This window comes from Trichoderma aggressivum (assembly GCF_033847375.1).
Source record: "Trichoderma aggressivum f. europaeum strain CBS 100526 chromosome Unknown scaffold_031, whole genome shotgun sequence".
NCBI classification, from domain to species: domain Eukaryota; kingdom Fungi; phylum Ascomycota; class Sordariomycetes; order Hypocreales; family Hypocreaceae; genus Trichoderma; species Trichoderma aggressivum.
In genome coordinates this window covers 276,203-293,562 of record NW_026946397.1, presented here as the reverse complement: position 1 = coordinate 293,562, position 17,360 = coordinate 276,203, and the positions used below count along the sequence as shown (strand labels likewise).

The window sequence follows — 17,360 nt, the reverse complement described above, 5'->3', positions numbered from 1 at the left end:
GTGCGTATTGCTGGAAGACTTTTCTGGCGCCGAACAACCTGCTGACGCTAGCATCGTGGCCATGATGTGGAATGTGGGCCAAGCACACGCAACTAGGCTTTTCCAATGGCTCGAGATGTTGCCGGACGGGACAAGGACAAAGTCTCATGGACGCCTGGTTGTGTATATATAGACTGGCTGATGCCTGGTTGTTGTGGCCAACTCAGGCAGACATCAATCAGAACAACAACAATAACAACAATAACAAACAAACAAACAAAAGCAACATTCCAACTCTGAAAACTAAAACAACAAAGCTTGTTTATCAACCACCCTCCACAATTCAACCAATCCACTCCAATCTGTATGCACACCTACTCAACCTCACAACTAATACAAGCTATGAAAGCATAACCCGACTAACAATAAACAACAGCTCAAACCAATCTTCCATCATAATGTCTCTCATCGGACATCACGGCGGCCTTTCAATCGGCAAGGCTGAACGACCCGGCCCCTCATTGGGCAAGAAGATCAACAAGGATCACGAATCCAAGTCTGAAAAGGCTTCGTCTTCCCTCAGCCAGAGAATTGGCGGCATTCTCCACAGCCAGCGACGAGGGGATGACCGGAGCGAAACTGCTTCCATCTCCTCCGTTGCAACAGAAAAGAGAGCCCTATTGGGAGACAAGAACAACAGCAGCTCTTCTAGGCAAGCATCAAAGCTTGCCAAACCAAACGAGACTCTGATGCCTCCTGTGAGGTTTTGGAATTAGCGCCAGGAGCATGCGGGTGCTGTCCCGCTACATTCGTCCTTGGTTTCTTTTTCATCTTCTTTCAGCATAAGGCGGGATGCCATTGGTTTTTTTAATATAGAAGCGCTCAAGGGATGCGGCATGGAGTTGGGGCTAGACGATGATTTTACGCGGCATGATATGTATCGAGCAGATGAAAGCTTCTGCTTTTTCAACCCTTTGTTCTTTGCTATGACTATTTTTCTACATATTCTCTAGATATTCATTACAAAGTCTTATCATCACTTTTGTTTCAAGCATTATCAACTAGTCACAAAACTACAAATGATCTAGAGGGTCTACCCGGTATAAGTAGGATTGCATCCATGCATCGAGACAACTATACACTATATTAGGCCTTCACTTTTACTGAGCAAGCTGCCAAACTTATAGCTGCCAACCTCCGCCGTTCTCTCTCTTTGAGGCGCAATTGGGTGTGGCTTGGTCACCATGAAAAACCGGGAGAAAATCACCGGTAGCAACCCTATAGGTAGGAAATGGCCTCGATGGATTTCGTTCCTCCTTCGTCTCTCCTTGTAGAAAGAGATATCGCACATGTACCAGATGCGTCGGAATTGCCCCCCTCGACCAACTGGACCAGGAAGACACATGTATTCTTCGAATCTTTTATATCGCGTTGGCCAAAAGGAGAACATACACCTCTCTGGCTGGAATTCGTTTTCCAAACTACCGCTTTAGACCTTGCTATAGCTCTGTCGAAGCCCCAATCCTACCCAATCTTGCTCGCTTTAATTACAACAGCTACCATGGAGCCGCAACGTAAGCAGCCTCGCGAATTCTTCTGAGTATCTCAGAGATGTAGATAAAGCCGTTCGAGAAGAACTAGGGCGCTATGTACGTCGGTCTCTCTCGATTCCACAAGGTTTTCTTTGGTGATGTGGCCGGCCTCATGGCGGCATCGTAAACCGTCTTCGACAAGTGTCCAGGAGGCGACAGCCCCCTATCCAGCCCTGATGATGAATGTCGCGGGCGGCCCAAGGACACAAATCAAGATCGTATATTGGACTGGTTCACCGAAACTTGCAACGAGCAAACAACATTAGCAGAACACGACAGTCAAGTGCTTCTCCCCAACGCAGACCACTGGTGCAGCCCAGGACACCAATTGGCTGTTCTACAGCACAACATAAGCTAGATGTTGGGTTTGACCAAGGACTTGAGAAAACAAAAGGTGCAAGATGGTTCAAGCAACGGTTTAGCTACTTTACTGGAATATATAGTTCCAACTCGAGCTATCAGCTCAACAAACGGCTGCTTGCTTAAGCAGCTCGATGAAAGGTGGTTATTTACTTTGCCAACTCATTATAGCTGGAGGCTTGCTTCTGTGCCAACGCATTCTCAAATGCACTCTTCCAGGCAGAGATGGAAGGTTCTGGAGTCTAAAATAACAGTTTGTGAAGGATCAAAGCGCCGTAGGGAATGCTGGACACACTTGGTCCCGGATTCTTATGCCTACCTAGTAGGGAACTAAAGAGTAATCCGTTGGACGAAAAACCGTCCAAGGCATGGACTGACTTGGCAAGATACGCAAAAGGGGTTCTTGTTGTTCAAGATACTCGCCGTTTTGTGCTGGGCTTCACAACTTTGCGGCTCGTTGATGAGCATTTGGGAATTCGGCCGTCTTGGAGCGATCGCATCTGACATTAACAAAGACAGTGAAGCCGGGCTGCGCTTTGTTTCTACAATTCTTGGGTTTCTATCGATGGATGAAGAACAACTAGCATTCGATCCTACTATCATTTTCGAGGGTGATGGACGAATCGTCACGATCTAGAGGAATGGAAAGACGAAGCGGCTCATACTCGATGAGCCAATAAAGCGAGCACTTTGTGTCTCCGGCCGGGCTACCACTTGCTAAAGGGCTCACACGGAAGAGGGCCCCCAGACGACGCTTGTAATCAAGGACCCATGGCAGTATACAGATGGCAACGAATAGGGGGGGGCCGCTCAAAGAGGCGACTGATCAAGGCGCTGTCAACGTTGCCCAGTTTTACCATCATGAAACCGTCTGCATCCGATCACAAATCGATGAAATTCACGGCAACATTCGCCAGGGTCTGATCTCCAGAGACGCGAAAACCTATTAGCTGGGGCCATCGTCTCAGTCGGCTGATGATGGTGATGGTGGCAGAACTACTGGTTCTAAGCGGTCTCTTCCTAGTCAACCTGGTAGCCCTCCCCGTAAATGAGAACACGGCAAACGTTGCCAACGGGCAGAATGAGCAAAAGAGGCATTGGCAAATTGAGTACACAGGCGTGTCATCGTTCGGGATTGTGGAAAAGCTATGTAAAAGGCGAGCACCACTCCAGTTCTGCTCAAGGCACTCGAAGACCACATATGTACTTCCAGGGGGGGGGGGCACGAATCTCTACACAAAATTGAAATTCTATACAGAGACACATCCGTTAACAATCTCATGCTCAACGAGGATAGAAAGAACCCTTCTTGGTCCGCGTTCTCATCGATTGCGACTTTGCTAGTTGAGAGTAATGCTTGAGCGCCTCTGGAGCGGGAAGATGAAGGCCTCTATGGCCGCATGAGAGGAGTACTTCGAAGGGAGCGAGAGAGAGAGAGAGAGGCTTGAATCTTATGAAATCCCCGCTTGAAATATGTGATGACAGACTACCATCTTCTGCTACCGTTGCCATCTTCTACTACGCTGCTCTGTTCTACTACGGCAGCCGTCTTCTACCACCACTACTCTCTTCTACTACCGCTACCATCAGTAATAGTAGACAGAGCCTATTCTACCTGAACAACTCATCATTTTCTGTATTATGATTATGCACATTGGCGTCTGATATGCTGGCTTGCATTATTCAACATTCCGATTCCAAAAGCCAAGACTCCGGACCCAAAGACGGCACACGCAAGCCCCTATCAACTCATGCAAGGGAACACTCAGCTTTTGCACCACATGAGCACAACGCGGGAGCCGTCTTGGCCAATGGCGCGGAGTATCCTGGACGCCTCCATCTCCCTTGGCAGAGACTCGATCCCATTGGATATCCGTCACACCGACCTTTTCCGTGCCCAATCGCAAACGACAATAGGGGGCGGTAGTGATATCATTCGAAAAGACTTGATACACGTCGGGGGAGCAGCTGACTTTGCAAAAAAAGAAAAGAAAAGCCAACTAAGACACGGAACTGCTCGAAGCCGATGCAGGATAAGAGCCTAGAATCGATGCCAGCTCAGGATTCTGCCCACTCGACGTGAGACATTCGCTGTCATGTTTCCTATCCCCAAGCCGTGGAGCAGACCCCAGAGACATTTTGGCACCAACACGGTCTCGAACAAGTCCACAGGTGCCAGGCATTCTGCTCGTGATGCCGCCTTGGACGCTCCATGTTCTACTTCTACTGTAGCAGAGAGATGCATAGAGTAAAGCCTACTTGACTCACACATGGCTCAACAAAAAGCCTTGTCGATCATCATCAGAGAGAGTAGTAGTATCAATTCAAATAGCAAAACAAGTTTTCAATTGGCGCCGACTAGTGCTGTTACTATGACAATCTGGTTGCACAGTCATGTCGCTTTCCCAAGCAACCCTGCCCATGCCATTCCCTACACGATCCATTATGTCCTGGCAGCCTATGGGCCAAACTCAAGCGCACTCATAAATACAGGCCGTCGATGATACGATGGTATCCATCGACAGCCTCGAAAGACCCAGAAAGATCATCACTAGGTTCTAACTAATAGTCTACATAGTCTACATCGGTAATGATCTGCTCAGCACTCCTGTCCATGTAATCCTCCTCATTCCACCCATATCCACGAAGGTGAACAATCTCAGAGTGGTCAACCAAGACGCTGCTCCTCCAGCTCTTCTCCTCCGGCTCGTTCGCGTAGGCAAAGCCCGCATACCAGAGGAAGTTGTCCACCTTGCCCACCTTCACCATGCTGTTTTGGCCCTCTTCAATGAACTCGTAGACAATCGCGATGCAGTCCATATGGCTTCCCACGAGCTTCCTGACCTTGTGCGGGTCGTCGTGCGTGGCCTGCATGTTGCTGGAGAGTCCTTCCAACATGTCGCTAGGGAACTTGATCCAGCCGTAGCATTCGACCATGCGTGGCATCTCCGTGATCAGTTTGGCGCCTTCAGGCAGCGTCTCCGAGTCTGCACTCACACCAAGCTTAGCGATGGCGTTTTCTTCGGTGAATGCGAAATAGTTGTCATTGGCGTCCACTCTTCCAAGGGGACGTTCGCAAATCAGCACTGCGGCGTTCGTCAGGGCGGCCCCCATCATCTGGAGGACGGCGGCATTTTGGCACTCGCGCTGCATCGGGTAGTACGACCCAAACTCCCGGGGAGGCACCTGGTCCCAAAACTGTTGAAAGTCGCATCGTCAGTGAGAGCTGGTTAACAGTGAGATGAGTGGTGACTCACAACTTTCAAAGCGAACGGTCCGGCGCCGTTGAATCTGACCTTCCAAACGAAGCCGTCGTCGCCGCCTCCAAGTCGACACTCGAAAACAATCGTCTTCGGATCAAAAGTGCAACGGCGGAGCCGCGGTTGCCTGTAGTCTTCGCCCCGGAATCGGGGCGGCCCCCTCATGAGCTCGTCGTTGAGAAAGGGTCTGGACATTGCTTTTAAGCGACGGCGTTCAGCCGCGTAACGATCGATCGGAGGATCCATCTGAAGATCCATCTGAGGATCCGTCGGAGCAATCATGCTATCGCAAGTCATACTGGCACGTGTGGTCAAGGAGTGAAGAATGAAGGATAAAAGGCAGATGAGGAGAAAGAGAAAGAGGAAGAGGTGAAGTGGAAGAAGAGCGGCAGCAGCAGGATGATATAGTGAATGAGATACTGCGGGAGGGTGGGATGGATGGATGAGACAGTGGCATCAATGACTGAAGCGGTGGCGTGTAGAGCGGAAAGCGGCTCGCCAATAGCCATCACGCATACACTCAGGGCGGCCCTCGAGACTCAGTCTTACATCATTCGCCGACGTCTGCCAGCTAATTAAACACTGCCCAGCTGAATGAGGGAAAAGCAAAACAAAAAAAAAAACAAAAAAAAACGAGTTGTCAGGTTTCACCCCCCTTGCATAACTTCGGGCCAGCCCCCCTCCTCTAGCAGCAATGTTGGCATCGGAATTGCAGTTTGTCGTCTGTTGGCGCGGTCGAGTTTTGTTTGCCTTTGTGCAGAGGATCTGGACTTTTGTCAGTCTAATGTTGGGGCTCTGTTTGGGGTTGGGGGAGGGGACGCGGGAAGACGCTCACGTGTAGTTTTGACGCGCAGTTGGAGCCCCATGATGGTGATGAGATGGCAATGCCACACGATTGAGAGGCTCTTGGCGTCGATGAAGATGTCCGAGAGGGCGTAAAGGGTGTATTACGGGCACAAACATGACTTTTGAGAACATAGAGCTCACTCTAGTCTGGGCTTCAAGGGAGGCCAAGAATGTAACTGACATGGTTAGGCCCGGCGACCACGGTGACGATTAGCGGCCAGTTATGGCTGCAAAGATACATCTCTTTATGAGAATATCTCTACTCCTCACAAAGACAAAAAAGAAAAAAAAAAGAGAAAAAAAGGGGTATATCGATTATTTCAGTGACATTCCTTGTCCATTCTATCCCATCTAGAAGCTCTCATTGAGAATATCGTCATTCATCTTCACCAATGACGGACTGATTTCGGAAGAGTCCGCTCCCGCCCCAGCGTCTATGAGGATATCGTCTACGATCCTCCTACTAGCTTCTCGTGCTGTATTTGAAAAACAGAGACGGTGGGTTAGCCACTTTCAGATGGTCATAGTCTGTAGGTACCAAAATTCCAGAGATAACTTACCCGGCGTCTGGAGCAATTTCGAGGGCGGCAGTGCAAACTGGATTGTCTTGGGCGGGCTCATGCCTAGATTGTCATCGTCATCGCTTTCCCAGTCAATCTCATGCGTCTTTTCTCCAAAGGCAAACACGTCCTTGGTCTTTTTTGCGGTGGCGGGTGTCTGCACACTGACACCAGGGGTTCTAGGAGCCTGGCTTGCCGCTGCCAGGCGCTGTCGTTTGTATGGAGACATGAAGGCTTCGCTTCGTAGTGTTGGAACGGCAATCTCGGGAGACGACATGGGATCGTCCTGCCACATTGGCACGTCTCTCTGCTGCGGCGGTGGCAGCTCCGGTTGCTTGCCTTTAATGGGAGATATTCGAACACCCGACTTGTGAGGCGTAGCCTGTAGGCGATACGTCTTGTCGAGGACGCGATGTAGTAGCGGATCCTTGTGGCGCTGGACCGAGCCGTCTCTGTTTTGCGGGTTGGGCAGACCTCTTGGCGTCGTTGATATATCAGGTAGCCGTGCCGTATGCTGCGCAAACAGGACGGAAGAATCCTCCTGATCTGAATCCTCCGTTTTCATTGTAACGCCCTCTTCATCAATCATCTCCCGCCGCATGGCCTCGTAAGGAGATTCGAGCTGGGAGACATTGGCTTTATTGGTCTGGCTCGGTGGAGGACGAGGCGTGCTTCCAGCCAGCTCGGCATCATCCAGCATCGACTCGTCGCCATGCAGTGCCGAGTGGTGCCCCGCGCCGCTGACCCTTGTTGCTTCTTCGTCTAGGTCGGCCGTTACGTCAATTGTCATCTCGTCTCGCACGGCGCTGCTGTCTTCGGCGGCGCTCGTCTCGTCTTGGTTCTCGTTTGCCTGGTCTTCATACCCGGAAAGAGACACGTTTGCGGACGATTCGAAAAACTGCTTCCAGAACTGGCAAAAGGCAGCGATTAGTATACAATTGTCGAGGCGGCCGCTGAAGCCATTGCCATACCTTGGATGCTTCCCAAACAGCCCGCGAGTGCTCTCCATACTGCTCCACCAGCGGTAAGATGCCCGTTGTGACGATTCTATGTGCCTTGCTGAAATTGTGATCAATCTCTGCAATGCCCATCAGCTCCCTGGAACACGGACAGCGGAATTGCTCTGTCAGAGAACTGCTGAACCCACCTTGCAGCGTCAGAGTAATGGATTGCTCCAGCTTCTCCAGCTCTTCCGTCAAGCTCAGACTGCGCTGCGGCGCGACGCTTTGTCCAGACATTGCGCAATGGCAGAGTATAGGAGGCGAATGGCTTCAGGGAGCAGGAAAGATGGGAAAGGTCAAAAAGACAACAGGATCCAGCGCCGATATGCTGGCCGCATCGTTATTGTTTACTGTGGGCTTGTCTCTCGATCGCGTCTCCACGCGATGAGGGGCAAAAATGTCACTTTTTGGCGGGCGGTCAATGGAGGGGCAGCTCAACGCTGTTGTTTATACAAGCAAAGAATAAATGATATGACCAACAGAGTAGAGCACCGAATGGTAATTGAGTGTCAAGGAATCATTTTATTCGAATTGTGCGTTTGTCATTGTTTTCATACCATTTTGATAACTTCTTTCTCTTCATCTACTATCATGGCTTATCGAAGCAATACTACGGAGTAACTACCTACTGCCGCTTGAGATAGTAATCAAACATGTCCAGCTTGACCAGCAGCTGGGCCACCATGCTGTCGTCGCCAGTCCCGTATTGCTCCTTGAATATCCTGTCTTCCCTCCCTCTCTTACCATCTGTGCGACGAGCCTTCTCTGATAGGCTGCGACAGACTGTGATGAAAATCTGCACCTTCTTCTTGAATTCTGCGTACAGAGTCGCCGGGTCGAGATCATCTTCTACCCCCAACCGCTGTAGCCTTATGTGTTTGGCAAATCGCAAAATATTATTAAAAATGTCCTCTAGTAGCTTCAGTACTGGCTGCTGCTTCTTTCGCAGGAATAAAGCCAGCATGATTCGATCTAGGACGAGAGAATGAAGCTCCTGCAGTTTGTCAGGGTTCTGGACTTCTTCTGACGAGCTGTTCGTAGTTGGTCGGTGGAGATCCGCCTCAATCTTGTCCAGCTTCTTTTCAAACACTCGCCAAGGAACACCAATGCCTGTATCAAGAAAATACGCAGACACACTGGATACAAAATGCTGCGCTTCTCTTACAAAGCGGAGCGTTGCGTCGCCGGGATCTTCCCATTCGCGAGCCAACGAGTTGGCGTCGCGGAAAAGCTGGTTGACAACAAATATCATGCGCAGGACTCGCAACAGGAGCTTGAAGATGTAGTCGTATTGCATCAGGTTCATTGGCGTGATGATGGGGCTTAGCTGCGGCGGCGCCGTATAGGAAAGGCGAAGAAAGTCCAAGGCTTCGAGGGAGTCGGGGTTCATGCATTGGTTGATTTCCTCGTCAGACAAGTCTCTCACGGCAAAGCTCATGTTGCCTGGCAAGCCAGAAACCTCCTTGTCAAAAATGCGTTCATTCCGGACAACTTTCGTGCCGTCTTCATTAGCGCCGTAGCATTCGGAGAGTATGCCCATCAATGCTAATCGCAGCTCCGAAGTTGCTGGGGGCCAGTTGTCGCGTCCCCCCAGCCGCAGGCCCATGACATTGCTCCTCCTTGCGACCCCTGGTCTCCTTTGCGCCGACTCCATATCGGGGTCAAATAGAGCATGAGAGAGACGGCTACAGAGATTGCCATTTCCGAGAAGCTGAAACTCTCGTTGCAACTTTAGATGGTCTCGCAGATTGTGTGCACTAAATAGGAGCTTGAGGGTTTCCTTGTTGACCACTTGGGCCTGTGCCGAGGCAATAACGCCAAACGAAAGAACCGGAAGCAAAGTCCAGTGCGGCGTAGAGTTGGAGAGCTCAATGGCTGATGCATGTGTTCCGCAGAGTCTATCGCGCACAATCCTGCTGAGGGGATCCTCTGCGTCGTGTGTGGCAACTGGCTGAGCAAACTGTTCAATGGACGCAGCGATATGCTCTTCCATGCCAACCTGATCCAGCCCAAAGTAAGTAAGGACGGAGCCGGGCTTGCCCCCTAATGAATAGATGGATATTTCCATGGGGTCATAAGAATAGTCGGGGCGGCTTGATTGGATGGCGTCGACCAGATAGTCGCGGTATTCAACAGCGTGACTCTCAAGGCGCAGTATGGCGTCCCAGTCATAAAGCCACTTGGCCTGAGGAGGATCACTGGACGCAATGATATCCTGCTGAGCGAGTGGGTGGTCTTCATGGAAAGTGCGGATAAACCGCAAGTTGCGTCCAGTCTCAAATATCGTCTCCGTCACATCGTCGGGCATAAAGCGCGGCATCTTGCCCGCGTCTAGGACGTAGTCGACCTCTGCGAGCTCTCGGCCGAAATCGTCCCGAAAGACTCGTGCCTCGACCTTGACAAACCCCTTACTTTCTCCAAGGTTGGCCTTGGTAAAAGGCAGTCCTTGCTCACGTCTTGTTCCGATCCACTCTTCGAGAAACTCGATCCAGGGGCCAGAGACTCTTCGCAGTACTTCTCGCATGATCTGACGGAGGTACTCCTCGTTGCTGTCCACCGAATATGCTTGATGAAACACGAGGTTCAGAATGTCCTCATCCGTAAGACCATGGCGCAGCTGTGATGTGAGCGCCTTGAAGGGCCGCAGAATGGCTACCATGGAGTTGACGGTGGATTGAAGCTGCAGAAGCGAGCGAGGATTCCGCCCATTAAAGGCTACCCATTCTTGAACAACCTGTAAGACCTGGCTGACAGTGCTGGCAAGGGCCACACCGCATCGGCTTGGGTGTTCCGAGTATGCGGAATGCACAAAGGCGCGCAGGCTTATCAAGGTGCTCCCGCATCTAAGGCACTTATTCTCGAGCGCCTGTAGGACATTGCTAGAGTACCCCGAGGCTCTCATTTTAGGAAGCGAAGGCTTGAGGGTCTGAGTGCCGTCCTTTCTAGTAAAGAGAACAGATTCTCCACCAAGTGCCAAAGCTAGCAGTGAAGACAAATACGTCTTCGTATCAACCACAGGGACGCCAACGTTCCTGAGCTTGAGAGGGTCGCTTGAAGAGAATAGCAAAGCGTCGTACGCAGCTGGGCCAGCTTCGGTAACCATCATGGGTTGATATGTTGCGGTCGTATCTCCGGATAAGAAGATATCCCACGTTCTATATGGAGGTTTCGGTTTGGCGGGCACTCCTGGCTCTAGCCATATATCAGGCATGTCTTGATCATCATCATCGCTGTCGAGGGCCACAGAGAGGCCCTCAAATGACTTGTCCGGTTCATCTGTAGGCTTTGGCGAGGCATCCGGCGCCTCTTTGTCGATTGCCTCGGCAAAACCCGTGGGGATGTCGTGGACTGATACGAGCTTGAAGAAGCCATCGTGGGTTGGCGTTATGGGGTCGAGGGCGAAGGGATCCGAGTCTGGGCTGGACAGAGCATCTGGCCACAAGAAAAAAGACAATAGGTAAGCTTCTGAGATATAACATCACCAAAGGGAAGAGCAGATCGCGAACCATTTGCTTACTTGTGAGATCGTTAGAAAAGAAGCTTGCCGGTGCTTCTGCCTCCAGGCCCAGCAGCAGCTTTGACGGCCGCCAGAAGTTGGGAATGGCAAAGACGTATTCCTCAGAGCCATCGCTGGCCATGGCTCACAGCAGGTTCAGCGATGGATGCATAGAGGACAAGGTACGGCAGACGCGCCAGCGGAGGCCATCCGCGTTGTCGATGAAGACTCCAAACGAACAAAAGTCTGAGGTGTTGATATCTACGGACGGAGCACGCGCTAGAGCATGGAGCACCTGTAAGGCACCAGCAGTACTGAGCTCCAGGGCTGTCAGCGTGTACCCCACCCTGCAGCTTAGCGGCTCAACAGCTACCTAATGATCTCATGCTCAATGGATCAATGCTTTTTGACTTTCTCGTACCAACGCTGGAGCGCTCTAGCTTCAACTCTTCTTCCATCGCCAGCTTTTTTTCTTATCTGTCCTCAACATTGTCACCCAATGCTGTATTAGAATTGGATCAATTCCTTTTTTTACTTACCATTTCTTTTCACTACCTTACTTTTAACCTCTTAATAATCTCGAATCTGCGCCACAATGCCTCCGAAGAAGCGATCGCGCCTCCAGATGTCCTCGACGCCCACCACCATCCAAGAAGACAGTGCCATGGACATTGACTCTCCTCGGATAAGTGGCACGCCAGGCTTCCTCTCTTCGGCGTTTAAGCCCATCATACCGGTCACCCCGTACGATAATCTCTGGACGGACGACCAAATCTCTTCACTATTCAAGGGCGTCATTCGCTGGAAACCTGCTGGTTCGTGGTGCCCATCGCGTTGACGCTTCAAGTGCTCTTGTGCTGATTCAAGATGCTCTCACCTTAGGGATGCACAAACACTTTCGAATGATAGCAATATCGGAACACCTGCGCAACCACGGCATCGACCCCGACATCCATCGCCACACGCGCATCCCCCACATCTGGGAGAAGCTACGGACATATTACGACCTCGACCTGATCGACGACCGAGAATACTTTGACGACGACGAAGCAGAGGACAGATATGTCGAGTTTTCCCTCCCCTTTCACGAATTCGGCGAGATGATGCTGCAGCGCGCCATTGCGGATCCCAGCGAAGCACCCTCGTCTCCTCCCCAGCTGGAGCTCTCGCCTCCGCCCCAGAAGCGTTCGCGAGCCAGCACCGCGCCCAAGACGAGGGGCCCTTCTGTTGAAGGCGCCGAGAGCAGTACTGCTGCTTCCGTTGCGTCGCCAGCGTTGAAGCCGACAAAGGGCGCAAGGGGCCGCAAGAGAGCTGCTAGTCAATCCAAATCTGAAAAGGAAAAGGTGGTAGAGAATTCTGAAGATGACGAAGACGAATCGGAGGAGGAGGAGGAGGAGGAGGAGGAGGAGGAGGAGGAGGAGTCTGGCTCGGAGGAGAGTGAGAGTGAAAGCGCAGAGAGCGGATCTCCTGCTCCGAAACCAGCGAGGGGAGGGCCAGGCAGAGGCCGTGGAAGAGGACGCGGACGGGGCAGGAGAGGCAGAGGCAGAGGAGGCTAATTGAAGTGTTGGATAAGCTGTGGGATGGCGTACATGGTTTCCGCGGACTTGGCACAGCGGCTTGGATCAACAGTCAAGATACCCGAGTTTTCAACATATATTCTTATGGAGTCTTAAGGATATTATTTCATCCCCTCTTTCTTGGCCTTGCGTTTTATTGTTCTAGCTGTTCCCGTTATGCATCACTTTCCTCCTCGTCCTCATCTTCTTCATCTTGCTCTTCTTCCCTTTCGCTTTCCTTCTCTGCTTCTTCCTCTGCTTCATCACCTCCTTCATCCCCAGCTTCTTCCTCAACCGCCATTTCCTCCTTCTTTGGCCCTAATTCCGGCTCCAGCTCCAGCCCCGGTTGTGGCAGCGTTTCCCACTCGCTGTAGTATAACAGCTTGCGCGCCCACTCTCGCCCACTTGGATAAAAGTTGTCCAAGGTCTGGTTTGACCGTCGAAGAGGACCGGGATCATGCTTCTTAGGTAGCTCCATAGGTGGCTTCTTCTGCAGCAAGTTCCACATTTCGACCTCCGCCTTGTAACTGGCATATTGGTCAATTTCCTCGGCTTGCCTCTCTTTTTGTCGGTCCACGGCTATGAACGCCTTGAGAGCCTTCTTTGTAGCCTTATCAGTCCGGATGTCCAAAACTGAATGCCCCAGCACTTCCATTGCCTCCATGTTGATTTGTTGCTCTTCCTCGTTAGTGGGTGAGGGCGATCTGCTCGAATCGGAAAGATGATCATCTGAAGAAGTATCTTCTTCACTCTCAACGCTGTGCTGGGTCGAAAAGGGGGCATCTGGGTGCGTCCGCTGTCGTGGCCCAGCTGCTCCCTCACCAGACAGGGCCTGTTCCACTTCTTCATAAGACATACGCTCCTCTTCGAATTCCTCATCTCTTTCGGGAGGATCTTCGTAAACATCGAGCCGTAATCTTCGGGCACTATTGATCCATATCTCATTCAACTTGCTAGCCATCTTCAAGGACGAGATGGCTGCTTCGGCATCCTGCAGTTGTACCATGGCCCTGACATTAATTCCCGTCGAGTTTTTCGCTCTAATCCTGGACATGGCCATGAAGAGTGTCGTCTGAACAAGCCTCCGAGTGACTGATACGGCTAATGAGTGAAAGTCGTCAAACGTTGTAGCCCACATCGACGGGGGGGTTTCATCAACCGAGTCCCAGTTGTTGCCTGGAACTGAAGAGTTCATAAACATGCGCGCCGAAAGCTCCAGCCATCTGGACACATGAAAGAGTTGAGCAAACTGGGGCGTATCGGAGAGGTTTGCATCCTGTCCATGAACATCCCTGCCAAGTTTCTTGGCAACCTTTGGGGTGATGTTCCATACATCTCCCCACCGATTCTGCTCCCGCAACTCTTCGCGCGCTTCTTGCTTGAGCGAAATCTCGTCGGCAGCTTCTTCTTGGGCATGGCAGCACTGCTGGCTGATCTCCAGGGCAGCAGGATACTCTGCAAATTCCAAAATGGAACGAGTCCCTTGCTGCTGCCTCAAATCACAGGCCGTTTGAAGGTGGTGCAGATAGTGGCTGACTTCGGCGACGCCTTTGCTCCCAATCTTGGCGGCGATACCAGGCAAGTCATGTTTCCCGAGGCGTGCTACGGCTTCGAAAAATTTCAGCTTCTCTGGCGCTGACCAGTAGGTGAAGCCAATTTCACCGGCGATAGGCAACTCTTGGTCGCCAAAAGAGCTCTGCTGTGCAGCATCCTGGATCTCCTTGTTGAGAAGCTCTAGATAGCCAAAGTTGAGCTCGGCTCTCTGTCGTTTGAACGGTCTATATATCGCGGTCGTATCATCCAACGGCCTCTTTAAAGGCGATCGCAGCTCCTGACTTTCTGCTGCTGATGAAGCGCTGTCGTCGTCGTCTTCTTCGAGATAGTCACTCTCTTCACTGTACGGCTCTCTATGCCCTCGATATCCAGTGCTCAAGTCAGCTTCCGCGATCTCTTTGGAAGGGCTCTCTGTTTTGATCCGCGGTGGTGAGATGACGGCAGCATCTTGTTCTTCATATGAGCAGTCGGAATCTTGGTCCATGGTTCGGTCACTGGGGCGTTGAAGATTGCAATGAGAGGAGAGAACATTGTAGCAGTGACCGAATCGGGACCACAGATCAAGTCTAGGGAGAAATCAGCTTCGAATCTGGTATCATTTCTGATGTACCTTGAAGACATGAAAAAAGTTGAAAGCCACAAAGCTGCAGATATAAAATCATTCGCGGCATCTTTCCGCAGCTGACTCAGCCACATCCACAGGCATCCGGACAGCATTACCCGTGCTGGCTGTTCATCGACGCCACAGTGGCTGAAAGGTTACATAAGGCAACTTACACCAAATCTCTGCATCTTTTCTGCTAGACTTAGACTAGGATTTTCATTCAAGACATAGACGAGTGCAATCCATCCCGGACGGCATTGCCATGTGCAATGCTACAAACCGTCGTGAGACGTCTCTTCCGGCCTGATGCTGGGACTGGCGTCCCCTCAGGTTGGAGCAAGGCCAACCAGCTCAGGAAATATGCCGCTGCTGCTCTCAGCAATAAGCTGAAGCTCCGAGACTATCAAGAAGAATGCATCAAATCCGTAGTCTTGGCCCTGAAGCGAGGGCACAAGCGAGTTGGCATATCATTAGCCACCGGTAGTGGCAAGACAGTAAATGACTCCTCTCACATCCTGTATCCTATTCTTCTTATGACACGGTGGAGCTAACTTCACTGCTGAAAGGTCATCTTTACTCAGCTCATAGACAGGGTCCACGATCGCGTCAAAGATGCTAACCAGACCCTCATCCTGGCCCACCGTCGTGAGTTGGTTGAACAGGCTGCTAAGCACTGTCAGCTTGCGTATCCGGATAAGAGGATTGAGATTGAAATGGGCTCTCTGCATGCCTCTGGCATGGCCGATATTACCATTGCAAGCGTCCAGAGCATAACCTCAAAGGGCCGCCTGGACAAGTATGACCCTTCAAAGTACAAGCTTGTCCTTGTTGACGAGGCCCATCACATTGTCGCGCCAGGCTATCTGAGGACGCTGAAGCACTTTGGTCTCGACGAGAAGAGATACAACTCGCCCACCCTAATAGGAGTATCAGCTACCTTTTCTCGTTTTGATGGTGTCAAACTCGGAGCCGCCATTGACGAGATTGTCTACCACAAGGACTACGTGGACATGATCTCAGACAAGTGGCTCTCGGATGTTGTCTTTACGACAGTCGAGTCATCTGCCAACTTATCCAAAGTCAAGAGCGGCGCATTTGGCGACTTTCAAACGGGAGAGCTCTCCAAGGTCGTCAACACCGACATCATCAACGACATCACGGTCCGCAGCTGGATGGCCAAAGCCCCGGACCGCAAGTCGACCCTGGTTTTCTGCGTCGACCTAGCACACGTCTCGGGCCTGACACAGAAATTCCGCGAACACGGCTTTGACGCCAGATACGTCACCGGCGACACGCCCAAGATTGAGAGAAGCGCCATTCTCGAGTCTTTCAAGAAGCGCGAGTTCCCCGTGCTTGTCAATTGCGGCGTCTTTACTGAGGGCACCGATATCCCCAATATCGACTGCATCGTGCTGGCCAGGCCAACGAGATCGCGCAATTTACTGGTGCAAATGATTGGCAGGGGCATGAGGCTCCATCCGGACAAGAAGAATTGCCACATCATCGACATGGTCTCCAGTCTTGAGACCGGCATAGTCACAACGCCAACGCTATTTGGCCTTGACCCGAACGAGTTGGTCGAAAAGGCCTCGGTCGACGACATGAGGAAGATCAAGGACGAGAAAGCAGCAGAGGCCGAACAACAGGAAAACTCCTCAGGCGCCAGCCAAACCTCTTCCCCAGCAGTGACCTTTACCGATTACTCCTCCGTCTTGGATCTCATCGCCGACACCTCTGGCGAGAGACACATCCGCGCCATCAGCCAGTACGCATGGGTCCAAGTCGGCCCAGAGCGCTTCGTCCTCTCCGCGCCCAGCGGATCCTACATCCGGATCGAGAGGCTCCCCGAGAAAAAGGGCGCCTCGGAGCCCACATACCGCGCGCTCGAAATCCGCGCGCTCCCTGCCGGCATAGCAGCAAAGTCCCCCTATGCCGCCCCGCGCGAGATCCTCAAGGCCGCCACCTTCAACGACGCGGTCCACGGGGCCGACAGCTACGCCGCCAGCGCGTTCCCCCACACCTTCATCCACCGGCACCAGTCCTGGCGAAGGCTGCCCCCGACGCAGGGCCAGGTGGACTACATCAACAAGCTCCGCGGGAAGAGCAAGCCCCTGACCTCGAAGGAGCTGACAAAGGGCAAGGCGGCCGACATGATCACCAAGCTGAAACACGGGGCGCGCGGGCAGTTTGCGCGGATGGAGGCGGAGCAGCGGAGGCGGGAGAAGACGAGATATACCCTTGATGCGAGGCAGGACAGGGAGTACGTCAGAGTCGGGCCGCTATCAGCTTGAGCGCCCCCATTTCTGCGGTCGATTTTCTGTCATCGAAAGAAATGTTGCATATTTTGGAGTTCAATGGGTTGTTCGGGAAGAGAAACTATGGAACATGTATGATTTACACACGATATGATACGGGAAGGGCTGTAAGATGGATGTTTTACGCAAGATACTCTCAATATGTATAAAAGGCAGTGCTGAATTGTTTTCAATCTACAAGCCAGACTCACTCAATGTTATCATCTTCAGGATTTAATACGAATTATCATGGGGCAC

General features: G+C 51.7%; 7 protein-coding genes across 7 annotated transcripts; 3 read left to right on the top strand and 4 right to left on the bottom strand.

Moving 5' to 3' along the window:
• Positions 1–437: 437 nt before the first annotated feature.
• Triagg1_7257 (uncharacterized protein) lies at positions 438–755 on the top strand (the record flags this gene model as incomplete). Its single annotated transcript, XM_062901972.1, has 1 exon — positions 438–755. The coding sequence occupies one exon, from the start codon at positions 438–440 to the stop codon at positions 753–755; it is 318 nt and encodes a 105-aa protein (XP_062753833.1).
• A 3,738-nt stretch (positions 756–4,493) lies between these two features.
• On the bottom strand, positions 4,494–5,488 carry Triagg1_7256 (uncharacterized protein; the record flags this gene model as incomplete). The annotated part of the gene is made up of 2 exons (XM_062901971.1): positions 4,494–5,129; positions 5,189–5,488. The coding sequence occupies 2 exons, from the start codon at positions 5,486–5,488 to the stop codon at positions 4,494–4,496; spliced, it is 936 nt and encodes a 311-aa protein (XP_062753832.1).
• Positions 5,489–6,500: 1,012 nt separating this feature from the next.
• Positions 6,501–7,835, bottom strand: Triagg1_7255 (uncharacterized protein; the record flags this gene model as incomplete). The annotated part of the gene is made up of 3 exons (XM_062901970.1): positions 6,501–6,547; positions 6,598–7,507; positions 7,569–7,835. 3 exons carry the CDS (start codon positions 7,833–7,835, stop codon positions 6,501–6,503), a joined length of 1,224 nt encoding a protein of 407 aa, XP_062753831.1.
• Positions 7,836–8,223: 388 nt separating this feature from the next.
• Triagg1_7254 (uncharacterized protein) lies at positions 8,224–11,236 on the bottom strand (the record flags this gene model as incomplete). The annotated part of the gene is made up of 2 exons (XM_062901969.1): positions 8,224–11,030; positions 11,116–11,236. The coding sequence occupies 2 exons, from the start codon at positions 11,234–11,236 to the stop codon at positions 8,224–8,226; spliced, it is 2,928 nt and encodes a 975-aa protein (XP_062753830.1).
• Positions 11,237–11,689: 453 nt separating this feature from the next.
• Positions 11,690–12,654, top strand: Triagg1_7253 (uncharacterized protein; the record flags this gene model as incomplete). Its single annotated transcript, XM_062901968.1, has 3 exons — positions 11,690–11,909; positions 11,977–12,531; positions 12,581–12,654. The coding sequence occupies 3 exons, from the start codon at positions 11,690–11,692 to the stop codon at positions 12,652–12,654; spliced, it is 849 nt and encodes a 282-aa protein (XP_062753829.1).
• A 171-nt stretch (positions 12,655–12,825) lies between these two features.
• Positions 12,826–14,688, bottom strand: Triagg1_7252 (uncharacterized protein; the record flags this gene model as incomplete). The annotated part of the gene is made up of 1 exon (XM_062901967.1): positions 12,826–14,688. One exon carries the CDS (start codon positions 14,686–14,688, stop codon positions 12,826–12,828), a length of 1,863 nt encoding a protein of 620 aa, XP_062753828.1.
• A 389-nt stretch (positions 14,689–15,077) lies between these two features.
• Positions 15,078–17,099, top strand: Triagg1_7251 (uncharacterized protein; the record flags this gene model as incomplete). Its single annotated transcript, XM_062901966.1, has 2 exons — positions 15,078–15,302; positions 15,375–17,099. 2 exons carry the CDS (start codon positions 15,078–15,080, stop codon positions 17,097–17,099), a joined length of 1,950 nt encoding a protein of 649 aa, XP_062753827.1.
• Between the last annotated feature and the right edge of the window lie 261 nt (positions 17,100–17,360).